Below are 26,546 nucleotides of genomic sequence, written 5' to 3'. Positions count from 1 at the left end.
TTTAGTTGGGGTTGCTCCTGCTTTGAGCAGGGGGTTGGACTAGAACAGGGGTCGGTAACCTTTCAGAAGTGCTGTGCCCAGTCTTCATTTATTCACTTTAATTTAAGGTTTCGCGTGCCAGTGATACAGTTTAATATTTTTAGAAGGTCTCTTTCTGTAAGTCTACAATATAGAACCGAACTATTGTCGTATGTAAAGTAAATAAGGTTTTTAAAATGCTTAAGAAGCTTCACTTAAAATTAAATTAAAATGCAGAGCCCCCCGGACCGGTGGCCAGGCCCAGGCGGTGTGAGTACCACTGAAAATGAGCCTGCGCGCCGCCTTCGGCACCCGGGCCAGAGGCTGCCTTCCCCTGGGCTAGACCCTCCTGAGGTCCCTTCTCGGGCGACCAGACAGCAAATGTGAACGATCGGGACGGGACGGGGGCTAATAGGAGCCTATATAAGAAAAAGACCCAAATAGCGGGGCTGTCCCCGTACAATGGGGGCAGCTGGGCACCCTACACCCGCCCCTGGGGTAACGTTAACCACAACCGAACAGGCCACGCTGGGAACCGTAGTTCACAACGGCAACCGCGGGAGCTCGTTACACTCCAACTCCCAGCGTGCCCTGCGCGGCTGGCTGGCTGGCGTCACCGTGACGCGTCACTACGCAGCCTCCCGCGTGCCGCCCATGGCCTGGGGGGTCTCTCGCGCCGGGTTGTCAGGGAGAAAAGCTGCCGCCGCCGCCGCCGCCCGGCCTCTGCCATTGGGGGTTCGCAGCCCCGCCTCCGGCGCGGCGGGGAGGGGCTGCGGCTCCCTCCAGAGGCGGCCGGCAGCGGAGCCACGCGCGGCGCCGCCTCCTGCTCCTCTTCCTCCTCGCCGGCGGGTCTGAGGCGGCGGCGGCCGGGCGCTTCCTCCTCCCCACCCCGCTGTGTCCCCTGGGGTCCCGGTGCCGCCGCTCCCCCCCCCAATCTGTGCCTGCCCCTCCTCCATCCCCGGCCTGGCCCCGCCGCCATGAGCCCTGGGGGCGGCTCATAACCGGCCTCAGCCCCCTCCCTCCCCCCCCGGTGCAGCGAGTGCGGCCGGTCTCCCCGCTCCATGCGCCGCGGTGATGCTGCTGCGCCCTCCCTGCGTGTAACAGCGCCCAGCACCTTCCGCTCCGGCCGGCCAAGATGTGGCAGAGCGTCGGGCTGACGCTGCTGGTGATCGTGGCCACCCTGGCCTGTGTGCTCCTGTTCATGCTGTGCGGTGAGTACACAGCCCTGTGTGTGTGTGTGTGTGTGTGTCCCTGCCCCGGGCTGCCCCGATCCCTCCCCGCGGAGCCCTCGTCGGCCTTGCCGGGGAAGGGAGGGTCTCGCTCACAGCGCCCTCTTCGCTTGTTTTCAAACATTTGAGCCTTGAAATGTTCCCCGAGCTGAATTCACTGCACTGATCTGAAGTTGACAACCTTTTGGGGAACGTGCTGCTGAACAGTTATGCGCTGCTGATAGGACAGTATTGAGAGCAATAGAAATACCAATGAATGACTGAAAGCCTCCTACTAAAGACAGCTTTTTAAATTAAAAACAAAAAAAACCCCAATTTGAGACTAAAGGAAGGCCCTTTATGGGGTCCCATAAAAATAGGCACTTAAGGATACTCAATAGGTGTCTTGTATTTTAAAAAATCAAATAAACCAAGAGCAGAATTGTGGATGCTCTGTAAGATGCAATCTGGTCAGCTTCCTCATTTTCTTTACACTGCCATGGGAAACGTTGATTGGAAAGCAGACCTTATGTAAAAAGCCTGTAACAGGAGTGATGTTGAAAGACTAGGAGTGTTCTATAATATTTAGGCAGGAGGCTACACCAGCATCCTCCTCTCTCTCTCCCCCCATATATAACAGGTAGTAAGAACTTAACTGAAGAGTCTTATTAAATTCTCTGTGTAAATGCTTTTTACCTTAGAAAATAAAATGTATTAAATTGATTAAAAATGCTTAAAGGACAGGTGCTTCCTCATCTTAAGTAAAATTTTGACTGAATTTAACGGGTGTTTTAATAATTTGGAAACAAGTTATAGACAGAGAGTTAGAGCTGTCAATGACTTCGGCCTTGGCTACACTTGCAAATTTGCAGTGCTGCAAAGCGCCAGTGTGGTCAAAGCCCCCGCTGTACGTTATTCCCCACAGGGAGGTGGAGTACGGACAGCGCTGGGAGAGCTCTCTCCCAGCGCTGGCGCTTTGACTACACTTAGTGTACCCGGAGCAGGAAGCTGTTTTTTTCATTGACTTAAGAGTCAGGCATATTTTTATCCTGTCTCTCACTATATGTACAGGCAATGTAGGTTACACAGGCTATTTACATATTTAGATGAGTTTTCCAGCCGGACAGACCTTTTGTTAGTAAGGATAATAAAAAAAACTGAGTTGTTTATTTTGAACTTGACAGGTGTTAAAAATCCCACAATCAACTTAACTGTGTTGAACTTATAGTACAGTAAGTTTTAGAGCAGTGTTTTTCAAACTTTTCTGATGACCCAGTTGAAGAAAACTGTTGATGCCTGTGACCTAGCAGACCTGGGGATGAGGGGTTTGGGGTGTGAGAGGGGGCTCAGGGCTGGGGAAGAGGGTTAGAGTGCTGGGGTGAGGGCTGCAGGGTGGGGCCGGGAATGAAGAGTTCAGGGTGTGGGAGGGGACTCTGGGTTGGGGCAGGTCAGGGCTCTGGGCTGGTGGTGTAGGCTCCGGGCTGGGGATGAGAAGCTTGGGGTGGAGGAGCGGGCTCTGGGTTTGGGGAGGCTCAGGGTTGGGGTAGGGGATTGGAGTGTGGGGTTGGGGTGCAGGCTTACCTCAGGTGATTCCCGGTCAGTGGTGCAGCAGGGGTGATAAGACAGGCTTCCCACCTGTCCTGGCACCGCAGACTGCGCTGCGCCACAGAAGCGGCCAGCAGCAGGTCTGGCTCCTAGGTGGAAGCGGCTCTGCATAACTCTCACCCGCAGGCCCCACCCCCCACAGCAGAGCCAGTGCCCTGTGGCCCCCCTGCCTAGGAGCCGGACCTGCTGCTGGCCGCTACCAGGGCACAGTGCTGCATCAGAACAGGTAGATTTTAATGGCCGGCCGCTGAGCAAGACGACCCAGTGCCTTGCATTCCACGACCCAGAACTGGGTTGTGACCCGAAGTTTGTAAACCACTGTTTTAGAGCCCTATCCTGCCAAAACTTCACACAAGAGTAAGGGTACTTGTGTTTGAATGTTGCCAGGATTGGACCCTGAGTTTTCTAGTAACATAAGTACAGTAACTCCTCACTTAATGTTGTAGTTTATGTTCCTGAAAAATGCGACTTTAAGCGAAAACGATGTTAAGCAAATCCTATTTCCCCATATGAATGAATGTAAATGGAGAGGTTAGATTCCAGGGAAATTTGTTTTTTGCCATACAGTACAGTACTATAGTTGGGAGGTGCCCCCGCCTTACCCCACACAGGCACAGCCCACTGGCACTGGAGATGAGGGCTGCAGGGTGGGGCCGGGAATGAAGAGTTCAGGGTGTGGGAGGGGGCTCTGGGTTGGGGCAGGTCAGGGCTCTGGGCAGGTAAGGAGGCTGAAGGTGCTGTAGGCTAGGAGAAGCATGTTGCGCAGCAGCAGTGGCAGTTTCCCCTACTCTGCAAGCACCAGGGGCGCGGGGCTCAACCCTTGGTCTGCCCATGCCTCCCCTTCCCCCAAGCCCCCACCGTTAACCTGCCTTTTCTTCCCCCCCTCCCCCTTTACCCTGCACGCTACATCCTCGCTCCTCCCTCCCCTGCCTATTGCCCGCAGCAATCAGCTGGCCTGCAGGAGGCAGAGGGGAGGAGCAAGAACATGGCATGCAGGCTCCCCCCTGCCTCCTGAACACCGCAAGCCGGAGGGAGGGAGGGAGGAGGTACGCAGTGTTTTCGCTCCTCCCCCCTGCCCATGGCAATCAGCTGGCTTGCGATGTTCATGGGGGAGGAGTGAGGACTCAGCACACAGACTCCCTCTCCCTTCCCTGCCTCCTGCCCACAGCAATCAGCTGGTTCATGGCGTTAGGGAGGCACGGGAAGGAGGGGGAGCTTGCATGCCAAGTCCTCACTCCTCCCCCATGAACATCGCAAGCCAGCTGATTGCCATGGGCAGAAGGAGGAGGGGGAAGGCGCTGATCCGCAGGGTCTGCAGGTGGGAGGTGTGTGTAGGGGAGAGGGCCTAGGGGAGCTGATAGGGGAGATGCCAGTGTGGACAAAGCAGGCAGCCCAGTGACGTTATAGCGAAGCATTGCACAACTTTAAATGGAGCATGTTCTGTAATTGAGCAAGTACGTAAGATCGAAACAACGTTAAGCGAAAGGACGTTAAGTGGGGAGTTACTGTAGAAGAGTCTCTGGTAATAACTGTTTTCTTGGGTGAAAAATGATTTACTGGGCACTCTCTCCAAGTGCAGTGTTTTGGCAAATAGTCTAAATATTTATATTGCCTCTTGCTATAATTCTCTCTCTGTGGGTACGTCTACACTACGGGATTATTCTGAATTTACATAAACCGGTTTAGCAAAACAGATTGTATAAAATCGAGTGCACGCGGCCACACTAAACACATTAAATCGGTGGTGTGAGTCCACGGTCCGAGGCTAGCGTCGATTTCTGGAGCGTTGCACTGTGGGTAGCTATTCCGTAGCTATCCCATAGTTCCCGCAGCCTCCCCCGCCCCTTGGAATTTCTGGGTTGAGATCCCAGTGCCTGATGGGGCAAAAATCATTGTCGCGGGTGGTTCTGGGTAAATGTCGTCAGTCACTCCTTTCTCTGGGAAAGCAACGGCAGACAAGCATTTTGCGGCTTTTTTCCCTGGATTGCCCTGGCAGATGCCATAGCATGGCAATCATGGAGCCTGTTTTGCCTTTTGTGACTGTCACCGTATGTGTACTAGATGCCGCTGACAGAGGCGATTCAGCAGCGCTACACAGCAGCATGCTTTTGCATGACAGCAGAGATGGTTACCAGCCATACTGTACCATCTACCATACCATAAATTGGTAATAAGATGATCATGGCTGCTAGTCCTTTTGCACTGCACTATTTGCTGCTGAGATCAGCCAGGGGCGCAAAAGCCAAAATTGGGAATGACTCCCTGAGTCAATCCCTCCTTTTTGGTATCTAAAAATAGAATCAGTCCTGCCTAGAATATGGGCAAGTGTACTAGAGAACCACTGTATCATAGAACCAGAGAGCACAGCTGCTCTGTGTCAGATCCTGCAGAAATTATGAGCTGTATGCTATTCACAGGGGGTTGCTCCTGCAACAACCCCATCTGTTGATTCTGTTCTTCCCCCAGCCTTCCTGGGCTACCGTAGCATTGTCCCCCCACTTGTGTGATGAGACAGTGACTTGTTAGTGAGAAATGAGTGGAAGGCAGCCTCCAGCTGCTATGATAGTCCAGACAGGACATTAAGCAGTGTGTAGGGGGGAGGAGCCCAGCATCCCGCTGCTAGTCTAGGGGCAATTGGATCTTTTCTTTACACATGAAGGGTGGGGGCTGATGGAGCTCAGCCCCCTGTTGCTATGATGAAGACCGTTACCAGCCATACTGCACCATCTACCAGGAAAAATTAGGGGCAGGCACCCTTGATCGACCTAACTGATGCTAGTCGGCATGGTTACCAGTCCTTTTGCACTGCCCCATGTGCCAATAGGCTGATGATGACGATGGGTATCAGTCTTGGTGCACCATCAGCCACCCATGGCGGGGGGAGGGGAGCAAGGATGTTGGTGTTGAGTGTTGCAGCATCGCGTCTATCTGCAGCATTCAGTAAAGATAGGGTGACATGTAAAAGAGTCAAGAGAGGATTGTTTTCCCTTTCACTTCTGGCGGTGGGGGGGTGTGCGTAAATTGCCGAGCTATGCCCTGACCCACCGCGGACACTGTTTTTGACCCTAGAAGCATTTGGAGCTCAGCCAAGAATGCAAATGCTTTTCGGATACTGCAGGAACTGTGGGATAGCTTGAGTCCTCCAGTCCATGAGCGTCCATGTGATTCTTTGGCTTTCCGTTACGCTTGTCACGCAGCAGTGCGCTGACTCCCTTCTATGGCGTCTGTCTGATTTTGAATTTTGTCTTCTGTAACAGAGCGCTGATAGAACAGATTTGCCTGCCCTTACAGCGATCACATCCGCATGGTCCATGCTGGAGCTCTTTCTTTATTTTGATTTTTAACTGCATCGCCACACGTGCTGATCGGAGCTCCATGCTGGGCAAACAGGAAATATTCAAAAGTTCGCGGGGCTTTTCCTGTGTACCTGGCCACTGCATCCGAGTTCAGATCGCTGTCCAGAGCGGTCAGTGGTGCACTGTGGGATACCACCCAGAGGCCAATACTGTCGATCTGCGGCCACACTAACCCTAATCCGATATGGTAATTCCGATACTAGCGCTACTCCTCTCGTTAGGGAGGAGGACAGAAACCGGTTTAAAGAGCCCTTTATATCGATATAAAGGGCCTCTCAGTGTGGACGGGTGTGGCGTTAAATCGGTTTTACGCTCCTAAAACCGGTTTAAACGCTTAGTGTAGACCAGGCCTGTGAGTGTTAAGTCTTCAGCGGTAGATTAATTCTTCCCAGAAAGGACCTAACCCTACTGCCACTGCAGTTAATGTTAAAACTCCCGTTGATTTCAATTGTACCGGTTTGGGCCCAATTTGCCTACATGCCACAATGCTAGTCGCCATATAAATTATTGTAATAGTAATAAAGCTAACTTATTTCCATTTCACTTGAGTCAGGTAGTGACTAGACCAGGGGTCTCAAACACACTGCCCGTGGGCTGCATGTGGCCCGCAGGGCTCTTCTGTGCGGCCCGCCAAGCTCCCTGCGCCCCCCCACCCCTCGGCCTACCACCAGGCCAGGAGTGGGCAAACTACAGCTCATGGACCGAATCTGGCCCGCAGGATTGCTCCCCGTGGTGCCGCAAGCCCCGCGCTGCTCCCTTAAGCAGCTGGCAGCACGTCCCTTGGGGCTGGAGTGGGAGGGGGAAGGAGGCAGAGGGCTCCTGCGTTGCCTCGCTTCAAGGTACCGCCCCTGCAGCTCCCATTGGCCGGGAACTGAGAACCGCAGCCAATGGGAGCTTTGTGGGAGGTACTGGAGGAGCAGCAGCAGAGCCGTGTGCCCACCCCAGCTCCCCCAGTGGCCATGGTTCCGGCCGCTTCCTGGAGCGGCGCGGGGCCAGGAGCCTGCCCTGGCCCCCAATGCGCACTGCTGCCACCCTGGAGCCACTCTAGGTAAGTAGTGCTGGGCTGCAGCTTGCACCCCACACCCTTCCTGCACCCCAACTTCCTGCTCTGAGCCTCCTGCTGCACCCCTCACCCCTCCTGCACCCAACTCCCTGCCCTGAGCCCCCTGCTGCATCCCACACTTGTCCTGCTTTCCCCGCCGAGCCACCTGCTGCACCCTGACCCCCGCCGCACCCCTCACCTCTCTTTCACCCCACACACCAACTCCCTGCCCTGAGCCCCTGCACCCCTCCTGCACCCCCTGATGACAGGGAAGGGGCAGCGCTGGGGTGGGGACTTTGGGGAAGAGGCGGGGCCTCATGGAAGGGGTGGGGTGGGGCTGGGGCCAGCGAAGGTGGGGGGTGTCAGTGATGCAGCCCTCAGGCCAATGCACTAGACCTCGTGGCCCTTGTGGTCATATGAGTTTGAAACCCCTGGACTAGACGCCGTTAGTAAGGGAGAGCCCTTTTTCTATCAGAGCAAAGTTGGTGGGGAAGCTCGGATGTTAAAACTATTCTGGACCTTTTTTCAATACTTTTAATTCACATACAAAACCATAGCATGCATGGCCTAGGGAAGAGAGACTACATGTAGATTCAAATTGCAGAGTTAGCTATGTATGCAAAACGCCAGGAAAACTTTTGCTGAATCTTTTTGTCCATTACAAATACTTCAGAATTTCAGTCATCTCTATAAGTTGTTAAAAATAGTTTCAATTATATTTATCATAAATGATGTTGAATAGCAGAGTGAAAAATGATATTTAGCATTCATTGCTAAAATCACATGTCTAAAATTGTGGGTTTTGGTTTGGTTTGGGGCTGTGAGGTTTGGTGTGGGGATTTTGTTCAGGAAATCTTGATTTAAATCAATTTTAATCTTGTTTTGCTTTTGTAATTTTTAGTTATTTTCCTAAAAAAAGGTTGATTTTCATTAGTTGGTGACTATTAAAACTTGCTGATTTGCAAATAAACATAGCCTTTACACTGATTTGGTACACTGATATGAGACAGACGACCCTTCAAATTCAAACTCCAAAGGTCCACATGAGGAGTCTTGGGTGAAGCTTTAATCCAGGAATCCAAAACTTTGTGTCTTTGCATATATTCTTTGTGCCATAATGTACCCTATCATACAGTTTCGTTTAACACTTACCCATAACAGCAACTCATGTCAAACAGTCCAGGAAGTGAGGTTAGGATGAAGTGTCAGGCAAGCTGAACTCTGATATTACTAATTTGGGCATTTGTTGTCTGTACTTGATTTATTTTCTCACAATAGGCACACATTGAGCTACACTGTGACTGCAAAGAGGTACATTTTGATATGTGCTGAAAATTTCTAGTGAACTTTTGACTAGCAGGATGTGGTTTGACTTACATCTTGCCTAAAAAAACCCAACCCCAAAACAGACTTAAACATTGAGATAGGGGACTTCTGTGTACTATTTCAGAAGACTGAATTCAGTTGTAGACAGGAAAGCTCTTAAGACACAAGCTGTTCTTTAATGCTACATTCAGTTGTTTCATAACTCTAATCAATTAATTTCACAGACCTTCAAAGTCTGAGGCCATGTTTACACTACCACTTATGTTGGCTAAACATACGTCGCTCAGGGGTGTGGAAATGGTCCCCCGAGTGACATAAATTTTGCCAGCATAAATGCCAACTGGGCACAGCGCTAGGGAGCGGGAGAAGCCACCACCACTCATTGGGGATGGTTTAATTATATTGATGGGAGAGCTCCCTCCCATTGGCATAGAAAGGCTACACAAGAGATCTTGTAGCAGCGCCACTGCATGGGTACCGAGGTCATTTGTACTGTAAGGTCTCTAATGTAGACATAGCCTAAGAGACCTAAACCAATAGTGTCTCTTTCAGGACAGTTAAAAAGAAAATACGCTTGCCTTTGAAGTTGTCTTTAAAACATGTTTGTAAAGAGGGGCTAGCAAGGCAATAAATTCTTTTTCTTTTGGGAATGAAATAGGCCTGGACTGTGTTTGAAAAGTTGCACTGAGGGAAAATCAAGCTCAAAGAGCCCTGTGGAGCCAAGCCACACATACTATGTCTATTGCATGTACATGGCCTATGTTACCATAATATTTGAGCCCTTCACAATTCTTTAACATTTATTCTCACAACACTGCTGCGAGGGAGGGTGCTGCTATTGGTCTTTCTGTGTCCACTCCCCATCTGTAAAATTGGGATCAGGCACAGAGACTATGGCTATGTCTACACTGCACTTTTGTCATCAAAACTTTTGTTGTTCAGGGGTGTGAAACACACCCCTCCCCCCCAATGACAAAAGTCTTAACAACGAAAAGCGCTGATGTGGACAGCGCTTGGTCGGCAGCAGATGCTTTCCCAGCAATGAAGCTACCGCCCCTTGTTGGCTAGTCCCAGAATGGTGGCTAGTCCTCGCCCTTTCCCCCGCCCTCCAACATTAGTCCAGCTGCAAAATTCAGCTAGGCTGCATTCCATCTCTGGGCAATCCCCCCTCTTATGTCCTGGCCCCCATACTGCCAGTACACAAGCTGTCCGGGGCAACTGGGGGCTTGCCTGGACTCCTCTTTCTTCCTTTCTAGGCCCTTTCCAGGGTGGGGGGGGGGGTTCTCAGGCTCTTTTCCCCCACTCCAGCTCCCAGCATGTCTGACCTTCCTTTTGGGGGAAGTCCGCCTCCGCATACTACTCAGTTAACTTAACTGCGGCCTCCATGGTGCCTGGCTGGTGTCATCTGACCCAGACTCACAAGTTCTCAGGGAGGCCCTGTAAAAACTGCTCCAGGATCATTTGGTCCTGGATTTCCCCTACCATTTGGGTATCTGGCTGCAACCAACAAGTGGCCCAGTGGGTCAGCTTTTGGGCGAAGGCTTGGTGCCGCAAACTTCTGCCAGCATTTTCCGCTGACAGCCCTACACAGTCTAGGACGGCCACCTTCACTGCCTCAGTCTTTGGCCTGGTCGTTGCTCAGCACCATATAAGCCACTTGAGCCTCGCTGGTCAGATAAGGAGCCAGCCGTAGGGCCAAGGTTACCCAATCCCATCCGGCGTCCAGGGTTACCCTCTCAAAGGTACAGAGGAAGGCATCCAGGTCATTGGCAGGGCCCATTTTACACAGGTCCAATCCCATTGCGTGGGTGTCATCACGCCCCATGGGACTCACCAGTCTCTGGAGGAGCTGCTGCTGCACATTGGCCTGCTCCCTTATAAAGTCCTGCAGAGTTTTCGTCAGGGTGGATTTGATTTAAATTATTATTTAAATCACTAGTCAGTAAGACTTCGTTTAATCATGGATTTCTACATAAAAGTGCGTTCTTGTTGGTTGTTATAACCTTAATACATATTCTTCACAGGTAGAGGAACTTCATTAAAATATTCCTAAACTGGGTCTCATTTATGGCCTGCTGCCATTATAGGTTTTCCCTTCTAGTGAGAGAATGGTATGATTTGAGATCTACCAATGAAGGCTACACTCAGAAAGACCTCAAGACTTCTGGAATATGCTGCTCAAACAGTTTCACTTTTGTTTCTACTGGAGATAAATGTGAGAAGGGAGGGACAGGCAGACTTCTCGTTGTCCAGATCTCTTCCGCCCCCAACAATCTTCTATTCATTGAACTTTTTGAAACTTTGCACTTTTAGAGAGAGGTAAGGGATTGACTGTGTACACAAATTTGCAGAGGGACAATAGGCTTGAGATCTGTTATTTCTCACCTCTATTATTTATTTCTTTAAAAACATTTTTGCTGTTAACAAGCATGTTACCTCTGGAGACACAAATCCACAGTTTGAGAGCTGTAAAACTAAGCATCTCTAATGGTATCTTCTAGACTTAGCACTGAGTCCCATTGGGTAGATAGAAAGATTAACCTAAATAATCTATACAGAAGCCCCTGGAACCCCATAAGATTGGGTCCCTAATCCATGAACTATTGGAACTCATTTACAAAACTTTCCTTAACTATTACATGACTATACTGTTTCATACTATAGAATTAATAATCCCTATTCCATGATGTATATTCATGTAATATTCTTTGAGTTTTAATTCAGATACATTATAGCTATCTTTAGATAGATTCTTCCTCAAAAAACATTATCAAAAAAATCTGATTTAAATTAAAAACATTATTATTATTAATTTTAAATCATTGATTTTTATCTACCTTGGTTTTCTGTTGCTCCGCTTGCCAGGTGAGTACGGCCTGCCTCTCTAGCTGGTGGGATTGCTTGAAGGCTTGCAGCACCTTTTGCATCTCCTCCTGCTGCTTCACTAGCCACTGCAGGGACCCCTCCATCTCCGGGTCACCAAACTCTTGAGCTGGCTTGAGATCGCAGACAAGCCCCCCATGTTTAGCGAGTCATAGTGGGCCCCTCTGGTTTCTGCCCCTACTTCCCTCAGGTTGGTGTAAATACCAGTGCCTTTTATTTATAGCTGTTTCCCACCACCACCTTGCTATCTATGTACAGGTTTTTCACAGTCAAACTTTGCCAGCAGCAGACTAGAGGGCCCGGGCCCCGGCCCTTCTGTGCTGTGCCGAGCCGAGCCTAGCCTTTCTCTTCTCTTCTCTTTGTCTTCCTTCCTGCCAGCCTTTATAGCCCCTGGCTAATTTGGCTGGCAGCTGTTTCTCATTGCCAGACAGGCATAGGGCTCTTCAACCAGCCCCAGTCAAGGGGAATGGATTGGGGCTGGAGTGGTGGGCTGTAGAGACTTGCTGGCTGCTGCTTCTCACAGCTCCTGTTGGCCGGGAACAGCGAACTGCAGCCACTGGGAGCTGTGAGGGGCCGTGCCTGTGGACTGTCAATGTCTTACCCTGATGGGCCATATGCAGCCTGTGGGCCGCAGGCTGCCCACCACTGATGTATAATGATTATCATTTGATAATGCTCTTAATATTCCCAAGTATCAGTAGCCTGGGTATACATGTTTGAATTATAAAGGATGAAATACCTAAAATCTGTCACTAGGCTATCTTTGTACCATCAACATAATATTGCTAGATTGAGACCATTCTCAGTGAGATACTTGAAAATGCTGACAGGCCTCTGTGGTTTTTTTTCCATAATCTGTTTTGACTGTCAATTTTCTTCCTGACCATGTTATATCTAAGGAGCAGTTTGTGTCCTTACAAGCATTCAGCAATTCCAGTATAACACCTATGTTTTTAAAGAGAGACAATTTAAAAATCACTCTTCTTTGAATCTTTTTATTTAGTATTGCTTCAGATAACACTTCCTTAAATCAGAGATTACACTGTGACTGAAAGCAATTAGTGAAAAAGGCTTTATCCACTTTGATTACATTATGTGGGGACACTTCCAGGGTTTCCCCTGTATAGTCAGTCAGTTTTACATGTTTAAGTGGGCCTTTTACACAGCAACAAGGGGAGAGAACCTGTGGGAGAAGAAAATAAGAAAATGGCTATAAAACCTCCACAATTGGCAGTGGCAGTTGGGAGCAGGTGTCGCGTACCTCAAAGTATTTCTAACTTTTTTTAATATAAATGACTAGATTTCAAATTGACCATCTCTTTAGCATCATGACATTGGCTTTCTGTAAAATCCTGCGCTGCTTTTTAAATCTGTATAGTGATTCACTTAGTATACTTAGCTGACCGTAAATTCTTAGTTGCCCAGTGAGGTCTGAATTGGCTGGTTATCTATTATGTCCAAATTCTTGTCTTAAACTTGAGAGTTTTGTAGATATACAAATGATCATTTATATGATGAATGGCCCAATTCGCAAAGATAAAAGGAACACTTATTGTGTAATACTAAGTGATGTGCTCAGTGCTCCACTTATGCTGGTAATCTAGGGTATTAAATACATTTCAGTACTTTTCGTTCATCTTTTAAATGAGCTATTCTAAAGCACCCTATACTATTTTGTGGAAGATGCTAAATATTTTGATGTCTTGTTTTGTGCTGTCCCTAGAATTAAAACTGTACTCTTTATGGTGTGAATTGGCTTTCTTTGAAGGGCTTCTAGGGGAAAAAAAATAGATAATTTGTGGTCTGTTTTCTCTTTATATATGCTTTTGTAAGGTCTAAAAGTATATTACATCTTTTTAAAAAAATTTAAATCTGTCTGATTTAGTGGCAAGAATGAGGACTATTAGAACTGGAGATTCATAGCTGCTTCATAGGTTTTCTTTAATTGTAAAATTCTGAGTTTCATTCTTGTATATTAAATGTACATGAAAATAGAAAACTAGTAGCAATGAGTACAGTTTTAATCCTAGCAATATGTATATTGCTGTTAATTTTCTGTTTCCATTTGACACACTTAGGCTATGGCTACACTTGCACTTCAAAGCGCTGCTGTGGCAGCGCTTTGAAGCGCTAAGTGTAGTCAAAGCGCCAGCGCTGGGAGAGAGCTCTCCCAGCGCTGTCCGTACTCCACCTCCCTGTGGGGAATAACGTACAGCGCTGGGAGCCGTGCTCCCTGCGCTGGGGCTTTGACCACACTGGCGCTTTGCAGCGCCGCAATTTGCAGCGCTGGAGAGGGTGTTTTTTCACACCCTGCTGCAGCGCTGCAAATTTGCAAGTGTAGCCATGGCCTTAGTGTTTTTTTTCCCCTCTCTCTCTCTCCTGTGAGTAGACACTAACATGCCTTTGCATTGTTTGATTGCTTTTCTATAAGAATTGGGCCAGTGAGAGAAATAGGATTTAACTACAGATTCTGTAGAGCCAGTTGTGGTATGCGTGATCTTAGGGCACAAAAAATAATCTTTTTAAAATCTACCTTTCCAGAGAGAGTTCTCTCTCTCTCATCTTTCACAGTCACTGATTCTCTAGATCTCTCTGTATTGTTGTCATCTTCCTTGATGACTCTTGTGTTATTGTCCACATCTAAAGGATGTCTATTATCATTCTCTAGTGACACCTAAAATAAATAATCAGGACTGGTTCTGCTAGTTCTGGGCAAACAAGATTTTTAAAGGTAATTAAAATTCATATAGGCCAGTGACTTGAATTTGGAATTGACAGGATTTTCCCAGTTTATGACAGGAGTCAAAATATTAATGATTAACTCTAAGCAGGATAAACTAACATTTCTAATATAACAAATAACACTTTTGTATAGCATAATTTTTCAAATCAGTATCTGTAACGTTTACTAAAAATACCTCTGACTAAAACTTGGGGGTGGGTGGGACTGGGGGAGGGCGGCCCGTGTGCTGGGGGGGGTGCGAGTGGGCGGGGCCAGCATGCTCCGTACCTGGCTCCGTGCCTCCCCAGCAGCAGCAGAGTTTGGGTGTGGGAATAGGCAGGAGATTGGGGCAAAGGATGGGGTGAGGCGGGCTCTGGGCGGCTCTTACCTAGGGGCCTCCCCAGAAGCGACAACCTCCCCCTGGCTCAACTGCTAGGCAGAGGTATGGCCAGGCAGCTCTGCGTGCTGCCTCTGCCCAGAGCGCTGGCTTCGCAGCTCCTGTAGGCTGGGAACTGCGGCCAATGGGAGCTGCAAGGGTGGTGCCTGCAGGCAGAAGTAGCACGCAGAGCTGCCTGACCATGCCTCTGCCTAGCTGCTGAGCCAGGGGGAGGTTGCCACTTCCGGGAAGCCCCCCAGGTAAGGGCTGCCCAGAGCCCGCCTCACCCCATCCCGTGCCCCAGCCCCCTCCCACACCCAAACTCCTCTGCTGCTGGTGGGGTGAGGGGTGGGGCGATAGCCTGAGACTGCCCCAGCAGCTGCCGGTACGACTGCCACAAGGGCTGCCTGAGCTACCCCGGAGTCCAGTGCACCGGCTGCTGCAGAATTCACGGAGGTCATGGAAAGTCACGGAATCCATGACCTCTGTGACAAACTTGCAGCCTTAATTATGATGGTAGCATTTAAGAGTCCCAGTCATCGGGGCCCCATTCTTCTAGACACTTTGCAAATGCATAACAAAGAGACAGTCACTTCCTCAGAGAGCTTACAATTGAAGTATATGATTAGAGACAACAGTGGATGCAACAAGCAGAAAGAGGGAGGGCAAGGAAACAATGAGACAATGCTAGCCAACAAGACCAGTGATCACAGTTCAGCAACTTCCCTAAACCTGGTCAAGGTTTTTTTTGTAGGCATCATGGCAGAGGAGAGTTTTAAGGAAGGATTTGGGAGACAGTAAGATGGCTTTTCAGATATTTAGCAGAGATCCTTCCATGCTTGAGGAGAGGCTTGGAAGACAGCATAAAGATGTTGGTTTGGAAAATGTAACAATTGGGCATTGAAGACTGGAAACATTGACAGAGCAGAATTTATTCCTGGGGGAATTCTGCATGTGCGCAAAATTCATCTTCCCCGCAGATTTCTTTGTTTTCTCACAGAAAAATGACTTTGGGCTTGGCTACACTTGAAAGTTGCAGCGCTGGGAGTTACAGCGCTGGTCATGCAGCTGTGTAGGGTCAGCGCTGGAGTGTGGCCACACTGACAGCTACCAGCGCTGCAGTGTGGCCACACTTGCAGCACTTTCCAGCGCTGTATTGAGAGGTGCATTGTGGGCAGCTATCCCACAGAGCACCTCGTCCCATTTTGGCGCTGAGTATTGTGGGAAGGGGAAGGAAGTGTGCGGGTCATTCCGCTTCCTGTGCCAACGCCCCGTGGTGCATCGCTTCACATCCCAGCATTCACTCTTTCCGGCAACGTTTGGTGCCATTGTGAGTGTCTTTCTGTTTTACTGTCTTCTGTGTGAATCGCGATTTCTGTGGCAAATGGAGCCCGAGCTGCTGAGGACTGTGCTGATGAGTGTCGCCAGCACAACACGTTTGGCAGTCGAGCTATTCCTTCAGCTCCAAAGTGACAGTGAGGAGTCTGACGATGATATCGATATCGATTCTCCTGCCGCGTGTGACACTAAAGTGCTTGTGGCATTCACGGAAATGCTCAGCACCGTTGAACGCCGCTTTTGGGCTCGGGAAACAAGCACTGACTGGTGGGATCACATCGTCATGGAAGTCTGGGATGACGAGCAGTGGCTGCAGAACTTTCGTATGAGAAAAGCCACTTTCATGGGACTGTGTGCTGAGCTCGCCCCCACTCTGCGGCGCAAGGACACAAGATTGAGAGCTGCCCTGACGGTGGAAAAGCGGGTGGCTATTGCAATCTGGAAGCTGGCAACTCCAGACAGCTACCGGTCGGTCGGGAACCAGTTTGGAGTGGGAAAGTCGACCGTTGGAATCGTGTTGATGCAAGTTTGCAAGGCAATTAATCACATCCTGCTAAGAAAGACCGTGACTCTGGGGAGCGTGCAGGACATTGTGGATGGCTTTGCACAAATGGGTTTCCCTAACTGTGGAGGGGCGATAGATGGGACGCATATTCCTATTCTCCCCCCCCCCACCTGGCATCAGAGTACGTTAATCGTAAGGGGTATTTCTCTATGGTTCTCCAGGCGCTTGTGGATCACCGCGGGCGTTTCATTGACATTTACACAGGCTGGCCTGGAAAGGTGCATGATGCACGCATCTTTCGGAACAGTGGCCTGTTCAGGAAGATGCAGGCAGGGACTTTTTTCCCAGACAGGAAGATCACAGTAGGGGACGTCGAAATGCCCATTGTGATCCTTGGAGACCCCGCTTACCCGTTACTGCCTTGGCTCATGAAACCCTATACAGGGAAGCTTGACAGGAGCAAGGACCGGTTCAACTACAGGCTGAGCCGGTGCCGAATGACTGTGGAGTGTGCTTTTGGCCGTTTAAAGGCACGCTGGCGTTGCTTGTATGGGAAGCTAGACTTGGGGGAAAGCAGCATCCCCGCGGTTATATGCGCTTGCTGTACCCTCCATAATATTTGTGAAGGGAAGGGTGAAACATTCAGTCAGGCATGGACCACCGAGGTTCAAGTCCTGGAGGCTGAATTTGCACAGCCAGAGAGCAGGGCTAATAGAGAGGCCCAGCACATGGCTTCAAGGATTAGGGATGCCTTGAGGGAAGAATTTGAGGCTGAAAGCCAACAGTAATGTTTGCTGCCTTGCATGGGAGTGAATTGCACTGTTTACATTGTTATTCTATTATCCCTAAAATGATTTGCAGTGCCTCTTTCTTTACTGGGCTAAGGTATCTTTCACTATCTGCTATAATAAAGACTGTTTTCAAAGCCAAGAATTGTTTTATTGAAAAGAAAAAAACTTCCTTGACAGACAGACAGACACACAACATTTCATGAACACAAGAGGGCAGGGGTGTGGGTTGGTGAACTGTACAGTCACAAGTTTGCATATGTCCTGTCTGGAGTGCTGTTTAATGAATCCTGCACTTCAGGGTGCATATACTGCATGGTGATGGGGGTTGAGTGCAGAGGGTAAGGGTGGTGGTAGGTATCAGGGCTGGTTGGTGAACGTACAGGTGTTGGAGGCAGCTGGTGGTGGTAAGAACCTGGTTGCTGGGGAAAGGTGGTTTGAGCTGACATTGGGGCACAAGGCAAAAAGCTTTGGGACGGGGGGGGCTGTGGGGCAGCACGGGACTGCTCTGCCTGCATGGCTACGATAGCCTGGAGAGAGTCCGCTTGGCGCGACAGGATGTCTAGCAGCTGGTTTGTGCTTTTCCTCTTTGCCACAGCGTTTCTACGCCAATGTCTCTGGTGGATCATGCTTTCCTTCTCTCTCCACTCCTTCAATTCTTTACTCTCTCTAGCAGACTGATGAAGAACAGTTTTCAACATGTCCTCCTTGCTCTTTCGGGGATTTTTCCTCAAATTGTGCAGCCTCTGTGCCGTGGTGCATCTGCTCAGCCCAGCAGTCAAGGTCACTGTAGAAAGCCAGAAATGTATACATTTAACAGGGCATCATTGTATTCACTATCTCCAGACATTCTTAGTCCTCAGTTTAGCATTCTTTTACCACACACATAACACAACAGAAGCCACGAAATGGTGAGTGAGGGGTGCTTATAGAGGGAGAAGTGGGGCTTGAGTGATAGAGGGGTTCTGGTTGCTTCGGGTAATCTGGAGTGATAGAGGGGTTGAGTGAAGATGCAGCTGCAGGGGTGATCTTCACTATCTCCCTATCTCTTCACTAAAGAGTCTCCCAACATTTTTCACAGGAGTTAATCCTGGAAGATATCTCCCTGCTGCGAGTCACTAGGGAACAGCGGGAGGCTCTTTTAGAGCAATGTGGATTCCGCCCGGGACCCTATGCGGCTTGCCTGTGTTCAGAAATGGTCCCCCCACCCCTCGCGGCACAGTGGCGCGGACGCGTCAGCGTGACTGGGACAAGGAACACAGTGGCTCTGCCTATAAACCTGCGCAGGCATATTGCCCACGCTCTGGATAAAACTTTTGCTGAGATAACTGCAGCCGATTACCGCGACGTGATAGACCACATCAATGGGCTATTCCACATCTAGGCTGGCATGCATGCAGCCCTAAACCCCATTCCTCTCCAGAAACATTTCCACCCAGAAAATAAAAGCCGCTTACCGATAACCCGCTCCTCTGCTTGTCCTTCTGCAACTGCTGGCTGCTGCGATTGGGTACTTTCCTCCTGGCTTGAGAAGAGCTCCTGGCTGCATGCCCACTCTGGGGTGTCTTCCCCCATCCCAGTAGCTTCACTTGCGGTTTCCTCCTCCGCCTCCTCCTCCTCCTGTCCCCCAGCCTGCTCAGAAGTGTCCATCGTTGTCCTGGGATTGGCAGTGGGGTCACCCCCAAGTATCGCGTCCATCTCCCTGTAAAAACGGCAGGTCGTGGGGGCAGCTCCGGATCGGCGATTACCCTCGCGGGCTTTGTAATAGGCACTCCGCAGCTCTTTAACTTTCACCCTGCATTGTAGTGCGTCCCGATCATGGCCCCTATCCAGCATGGACCTTGATACCTGCTCAAAGATATCGTAATTCCTACGGCTGGAGCACAGCTGGGACTGCACAGCTTCCTCCCCCCAAACACTAATGAGATCCTGCAATTCGCCAGTGCTCCATGCTGGGGCTCGTTTGCCGCGTGGAGGCATGGTCACCTGTAAAGATTAACTGATTGCACTCCACACACACCTGGCTGCAGCAAACAGGAAGGAGATTTTTAAAATTCCCGGGGCATTTAAAGGGCGGGTCACCTGAGGCAAGAGCAGTAGAGTGCAAACTGATGAGCAGAGCGGCTGAACAGGAATTCTGGGATAACTCCTTATTCCCTGGAGGACAATTAAAGCGCTGGTGAGTGTCCACACCTGCTGAGCAGCGCTGGATCACCAGCGCTGCACTCCTTATACCCCAACCGGGATGGAGTTGCAGCGCTGGTTGTGCCCTGCAAGTGTGGACGGGGTGTAATTGCAGCGCTGGAAAGCCTCCACCAGCGCTGCAACTTGTAAGTGTAGCCAAGCCCTTTCTGACAGGGAAGCAAAGGGAAGCTGCAAGAGCAGTCATGCATCACTCCCTAGCAGCGCAGGTACATTGTTTCAGGCACCTGGTAGAGAGGTAAATCACCATGGGGCTGGGGACACCCCAGCCAGTGGCTCTTACCCTGAGCCAGGATCAGTTGCTAGTCCTGTCTGGACTGGCGGCAGGAGAGGATGAGACGACTTCTTCCCCTGAAAGGAGTGTCTGGGACTGTGTCAGACCCACCCCCAAGAAACCTCCCCCAGCTGCAGGAAGTGCCGCATCCTCCCCTGCTTCATGCCCCTATCGCTCCTCAGCTGTGAGGAGAGGGCTTACTGTACAGGGAACTGCTCCCCCATCCACCCAACCCCCATGCATCCGGACCTCCCATACCCAGACATCCCTGCCAAGCCTCACTGGGCACATACAGAACCCCCCTAGCTCTCCATACCTGCCCCTCAACCCCACTGAACCTCAACCCCTGCACCTGGAGCCCCCCTCCACCCAGACCTCCTGCCTCTGAACCCCCACCCCTGCACCCAGACCACCCCCCCACTGAGCTCCCTGCACTCAAACCCCCACCCTGATGCCTCACCCCGTGCACCACCTTGAGCCCCCACTGACTAGCTGCACCCAGACCCCCACACCCAGAATCCCCAACCCCCCCATGCTCAGACCCCTCCATTGAACTCCAACAGCCTTCCCCTGGAAGCCTCTGCAGAGTCGCATTGCCCCTGCATCTGGAAACTCTCCCTCCCTTCCCCCCCACGAGCCTCTGTACATCCAGATCTCCCCTCCCCCCCCCTCCCCCCCCGGGCTGCCTGCACCCAGATTGTCCCACACAGAATCCTTTCAACCCACACCTGAATTCTTCTCTCCCCCCCCCCCCGAGCCCCTCCACACTTGGATCCTGCCTTTGAGCCTGCCTGGTCCGCCTGGTGCAGAGGGGCAGGGCCCTAGGGTGTTTCTGGGGCAGGCCCAGGCCTTGTGCTTTGCAAAGGTTGGGTGGCGCCTCACCACTGAGTCCGTGTCCTGGGGATGGGGGGGCTGCAGGGTGATCTCCCACCTTCAGCAAGCCAGTGGCCTGTGCTCCCCACTGCCATGCTGGAGCCTCTGCATTTATTTATTGACAAATAAAACTTGCAGAATTTTAAAATATTGTGCACACAATTTTTAATTTTTTGGCGCAGAATGCACTCCGTAGTAAGAATTGAAAGATGACATCTTGATGCCCTATTCAAGATAATGGGTAGATTGAGGGTAGGCTGTGCAGGGCATTAAAAATGAAGTCTTACTACTGTAATTTGCTGTTCTGTTTAAAGAGCACATATTTTAAATTGCCTTTTATAGTCCCTTCCCTGTATATGGAGGTGGGGGTGGGAGGAGCTGTGCAATACTAAATTGTGTTCCTGATCATTTTAACTTTTCTGTAATGGAATCTTGGAAGGGTAAATGAGGTAGTACCTTGTTTAAGCAAGACTTTTGAACTGAAGAGATCACCTCTTCCAGTTTAAGTATCACTTCAGAATATTTTGAGGGCTAGAAGAATGAAAACCTTGTCAATCTGATTCTAGACTAGAGCTGTGCTTTATACTAAATCTAAATTCTAGTCTATTTATTGAGTGAGCAAGTTTAGGCTGGAAATGCTGGGCTTATCTTTTTACAATGAAAAAGCATCATGGTCAGTCAAGAAATGAGAAGGAACCTCATTTTAACACTCAAAGGATGATACCCGTAATTGTGCAATATTCATTACCCCCTCTTGCTATGCTGACATATTAACATTCATAGGGAGCTCAAGTGCTAATCTGGAATTTGAATTTGGCCTCTTCTGGTCCAGAGACAAGAGTTCTAGGGTATGGCTACACTTACAAATCTGCAGCGCTGGTAGTTACAGCGCTGGTCGTCCAGCTGTGCAGGGCCAGCGCTGGTGTGTGGCCACACTCACAGCTACCAGCGCTGGTGTGTGGCCACATTTGCAGTGCTGTTGGGAGTGATGCATTATGGGCAGCTATCCCAGCGTTCAAGTGGCAGCAACGTGCTTTTCAAAAGAGGGGGGTGGGGTGGGGCGTAGTGTGACAGAGAGCGGGCGAGAGAGAGAGAGAGAGAGTGGATTTTTGGAGCCAACACTGTGTGTTACCTTCCTGCCTTGAAAAATCAGAAGATGTTCCCGATCCCTTACCCTTAACTCTTAACTGCAAACAGCCTGCAGCCAACGGACTCCCTCTCTCCCCTCTGCCCAGTTTCTGTCAAGCAAACACTCACTCCCTGCCTGCCTCATTATCTCATTTGATTGTTCACAGATTGATCACAGCAAACAGGAGCTGTGTTTGTAGATAAGCAGCTCCGGGGTCAACGGAGCGAGTTAACAACAAAACAAAGAGAGGCTGCATAACAAAACAAAGAGAGTAATTTATAAAAGCATTCTGGGATATCTGCTAATACCCTGGAGGCCAATAACAGCGCTGGTGTGTGGCCACACTTGATGACCAGCGCTGCAGCACCAGCGCTGCAATCTTTATTCCCCATGCTGAGCCAGGTGTATGGCCAGCGCTGCAGCCAGGGAGTTGCAGCGCTGGATGTGCCCTGCAGGTGTGGACACTTACTAATTGCAGCGCTGGAAAGCCTCCACCAGCGCTGCAACTCGCAAGTGTAGCCATACCCCTACCAGTTGAATCAAATTGAGAACTGTAGATCACTTTAAAATCTTTGGAAAGGGGTAATCCTTTTCTGAGTGCTGGTAAGCAGTTGATGAATGCACTTTTTGTAGCCTGGGTTTTTGTATGTTGGAAAAATTATTGTATAACAAACGAGTAACTCTTTGGTTTTTGTCTCCCATAGGTTGGTATGTGGTGTGGCAACTGTTTTTATCTAAATTCAAGTTCCTGAGAGAGTTGATAGGAGACACGGGATCCCAGCAGGGGGATAATGAGCCTTCAGAGTCTGAAGCTGAACAGGAGACTCCACCCACTCCACAGAGAGGTAGACAGAAATCAGCGCGACAAAGAAGGGCACCAGCAGAAGAAGCAACTTAAAAAGAGCCCTCTGGGCATTCATTAGTGACCTATGAACAAATTAAACACTTCTGCTGCACTGTGTGATTCAGCGGTTTGGTTTTACTGAAAACAATGGACTGCAAAAAACCAAATATCTGTGAACCTTTACTTTTGGATTTCAGATATACACTACTTTAGTGGCAGTTCAGGAAGGGCTTTAATGGTAAGCCATATAGAACTAGAAAAAATAAGGTAGGGGGAGAATCTCTCAGCTTGAAAAAGGCTGAGCTGCTGTAGCTCCCACCCCTGCAAATGGATGCTGTTTCCTGGTCCATAGGCCTAGCCTTTCCATTAGTCTGAACATGGCAAGCATCTCAGACTTGAAGTGGTTGCTAACTTATTTTTATTTCACAGCACTGCAACTAGTTGTAGTAAAATTTAATTTTATTTCTGTATTTCATTCAGCTATATAAATATATATTCTTCAATTTGTCAATGCATGTAAACTTGAAAGATGTTCAAAGATATCCTGCTTGCGCGGTATTCTAAAATGAGGTTTAGTAACCTTTTCTATACACGAGAGAATTCGTACTAGATACACTTGATGTGGAGGTTGTAACTATCTCCTTAAAGAAAAACATAATCAGGTGACCATACCCGATTTCCTGGTTTTGACACAAGAAGGGTTACAGGTAAAACTATTCTGCTAGACTTCTGTGTTGTATCATCTGAACCTCTAACTCCATTTTTACTGGAGATGGGAAGGTACAGTGTGGGTTAAGTATCTTCACTGTTCAGTATCCTAAAGTGGCAAGCACAGTTCTAACTCAGTTTAAAATGTAAACATTTTTACATCAGGTATTTGGTACCAGAATTTTTTTTTCTGGCGCCACTTATTATGAAGAAATTGTGACCAATTTGGTGGACACCACTTTAATAGTGTTGTTGTAGCAATGTGTTTAGTACCTCATGTTTGGTGGTGGTTACTGGTTTTATCAGCAGTTTAGCAGATTCTCCCAGTTCTTCAGTACCTGAATTGTACTCCAGGTGAACATCCTTTATCTTAATTTTATTTTTTTGCATTGTACTTCAAGCAAAATTAAATCTCACATTGCAGCAATCTAGCAACTTTAAACTAGTGTTTGATATGTATCAAACAAGGAAGAATAAGCAGGTTCTGCCTCTGAAGGGGTATGTTGGGGGATGAAGCTACAAAAAGAACAGTGTCTGTGTTTTGGGACAAGCTCATCTGACTTCCCCTGCATTCAGATTCTGCCCTACAGGAAAATGTCTTAACTACCAACTATGAAACCTATTGGTGGACAAACTTTCTTGAACCTCTAGTGACAATAGCAATGCTTAGCTCTTTGATAGAATAGACTCCTATATCTGGGAGAAGGGCACATTTTTACTGCCTTTATATTCTAATTTATCTGTGGATATTGTTTGAAAGCTAATGTATTAGGATGTGAAGATGACAGTATTCACTGAAATATACCACAAACAACTGACAAACATTCTTCCTGATGTGTCAGTGTTAAAATATGTAATGGATGTCCTGATCCTTCCCTGCAAATTCTATATTCTTTCTTTGTTTACCAGCATGTATGTATAAGCATGCTTTATTATGGGATTACACTTTCAAGCATGGTTACACATCAGTTTGCACATATCCTCTAAACACATGTAAAACCTATTAATAGTTTTTCCTATTCCATACTTCTTACTGGTGAGACTGGGAACTGGAAATGGCTATTGATTAAGGTAATAAAATCCCCATTGTATTCAAACTGATCAACATTGTTTCCTTTTCCTGCTTTTTCAAGTGTTTGCCTTTAGGACATACTCAACAGTATAGTCCAGTTGATGTACAGTATACCTTCAACCTAACTGTTCTAAGCAGATTTTGGAGCACTTTTCTTAATCTTTTCATTAAGAACATACATTTTGTACACTCATTAATTTTAGTCTGCAAAGGGACTATAATCTTGATATAAAGCATTCATACTATATGTACATTTCAGTTCTAACTGAAATATAAGTACACATAGGAACTACATATACAGCAAAAAGCTGACATTTCTAATCTCTCCTGCTGAAGGAGAGAATGGAAACCCACAGGCAGTCTCTAATTTCAACAGCTGTGAAGAAATGTGAAGTTACAGCAATACAGATACCTAGCAAGGTAGCACTCAGAAGTCCTTGTGCCTCATGCCTTGAGTAAGTTGATGAGGGAAACCCATGTAAGTTTCAGTGCTGACACTTTTATCTGGAAGTATGCGATAAAATGGAAATTAAAACTAATGAATATAGAACTCTGGGAAGCAAGTTTGTCCTGCCTTTCTGACCAACCTTTTTTTCCCCTCACCAAGTGTACATTTCCCCCAAATGGAGTTCATCTATTCTGTCATTTTGTGAAAAATAGCCAACACTATTGTAGTAATAATGCTGATATGACCTACTTGCCAGTAACACTAAATCCACCTATAACATTACATTCATGCTCCTAGTAGCAGCATGACAACGAGGTTTATATTATAAAGATAGTATGAGTTGTGTAGCTGTGGTAATGAAGATGTCAATGTATAATATGAATAGGAGAAAATAAAAAGGGGTTTCTGCACATGTCCCGTGTGGAAACTTCTGCGTATTGGGGTTTTACACACACCTGTAAAACAAGGGCGTATTTATGTGAAAGTGTGCATGTGACCAGGTCCAAGGTATTAAGTTTTACCAGTCCAATAGAACTCATGTTCTTGTCTTCAGAATATTTTGTTGGACCTTTTTTAACAATATACATCTAAAGTATTTTAGTTGTAGCTGAGCACTTAGTTTTTAATTAAGTAATACAATTCTAAAAAACCTTTTTGTAAGGCAAAAATATAAATGACTGCTTTCATCTTTGTTTTAATTAGATTTATTTTTAAATATATATGCCTTATTACAACCATTCTACTGAATATACTTGTTGGTTTTGGTCGATTAATTTAAAATATATTCATATCACTTTTGTGGCAATGGTTGATTGAGCAGCAGTTATCTGCTTTGTTTATTAAACACTTTATTTGAAAAGGCTACTGCCAGGGATTGTAGAACAAGCACATAATATAGGCTGGTTGAAAAGAGTAGGTAAATAATGGCTACAAATTCAGGAGAAAACTGAAGACAGTTGCATTCTTGTAGGATTTTTTTATGAATATTGCATAATTCAGACCTGTTAGAAAGCCATTATGATTTTTATCATGGTTATTTAACACCTGCCCACAAGGCTAATTCTATGCAGTTCATTCATTAAGCACTGCTGCTGTAGCTATTTGCAGTAAATGCTATATACTGTGCTGCAACCAGTGAGCAATTTGCTGCTTAACGTTAGGTTTACACTGACCTAGACCTGTGTATGTTTCAACTTCAGTTTGTTTGGAAACAACCAGAATAAAAAATGTGTTTAATGTAGTCATTTGCGTCTTCAGTGTTAACTGTTAAAAGATACTGTACCTAATGCTTATGTGGTTTGTCTGTATTCATCATGTTAACTGTTGTTTTAAACTGACTGCACAGATAACTTAACAAAAACAAAATAAAATAGACTTGATATGAGAACTCTTTTGGTATGAGTTAATATTTTTGAAGGAGTGTTGGTATCTCATTTGCAAAGTATTATGGTGGCTCTTTAGTTTGAGTGCAGAACACTGTGATTAAACCCAACGGTCAGATTTCAGCTGTTATAATGGATGCAAATACTTTGAATCTATAGAAATAGCCAACTGCTTAATTAAAAAAAGTAATCTCTAACTTTTAAAACAATAAATATTCCCTCAGATTAGAAATTGACACCTCACTTATCTGCAAAAATGGACTAATGCAATGCAGTGACATTGCACTTTTGAGGAAAGATGGTTGTGCCAGAGCAGCTCTGATACTTGGATTTCCTTGCCCCCAGTCACCTATTTTCAAGTCTAGGTGTGAGGAGAAACTCCACTGGTGCTGCTGATCTGTGACCTACTCCCCACAGTGGAAGAGCGTAAAATATCCATAGTGATTC

The 26,546-nt window shown here is 47.8% G+C and overlaps 1 protein-coding gene across 1 annotated transcript; it reads left to right on the top strand.

The window, feature by feature from the left end:
• Positions 1–823: 823 nt before the first annotated feature.
• On the top strand, positions 824–26,104 carry SMIM13 (small integral membrane protein 13). The gene is made up of 2 exons (XM_045007351.1): positions 824–1,229; positions 22,350–26,104. The coding sequence occupies exons 1-2, from the start codon at positions 1,154–1,156 to the stop codon at positions 22,541–22,543; spliced, it is 270 nt and encodes an 89-aa protein (XP_044863286.1). The 5' UTR covers positions 824–1,153; the 3' UTR covers positions 22,544–26,104.
• Positions 26,105–26,546: the final 442 nt, after the last annotated feature.

This window comes from Mauremys mutica, chromosome 2, assembly GCF_020497125.1.
Source record: "Mauremys mutica isolate MM-2020 ecotype Southern chromosome 2, ASM2049712v1, whole genome shotgun sequence".
Lineage (NCBI taxonomy): Eukaryota > Metazoa > Chordata > Testudines > Geoemydidae > Mauremys > Mauremys mutica.
The sequence above is the reverse complement of the archived record's forward strand: the minus strand, read 5'-3'. Positions and strand labels throughout refer to the sequence as shown.

Bases quoted from the DNA above. Each gene is read 5' to 3' on its own strand.
- SMIM13 (XM_045007351.1), top strand. From the start codon at position 1,154: ATGTGGCAGAGCGTCGGGCTGACGCTGCTGGTGATCGTGGCCACCCTG. The intron at 1,230-22,349 runs GTGAGTACACAG...TGTCTCCCATAG, and splicing joins GCTCCTGTTCATGCTGTGCG to GTTGGTATGTGGTGTGGCAA.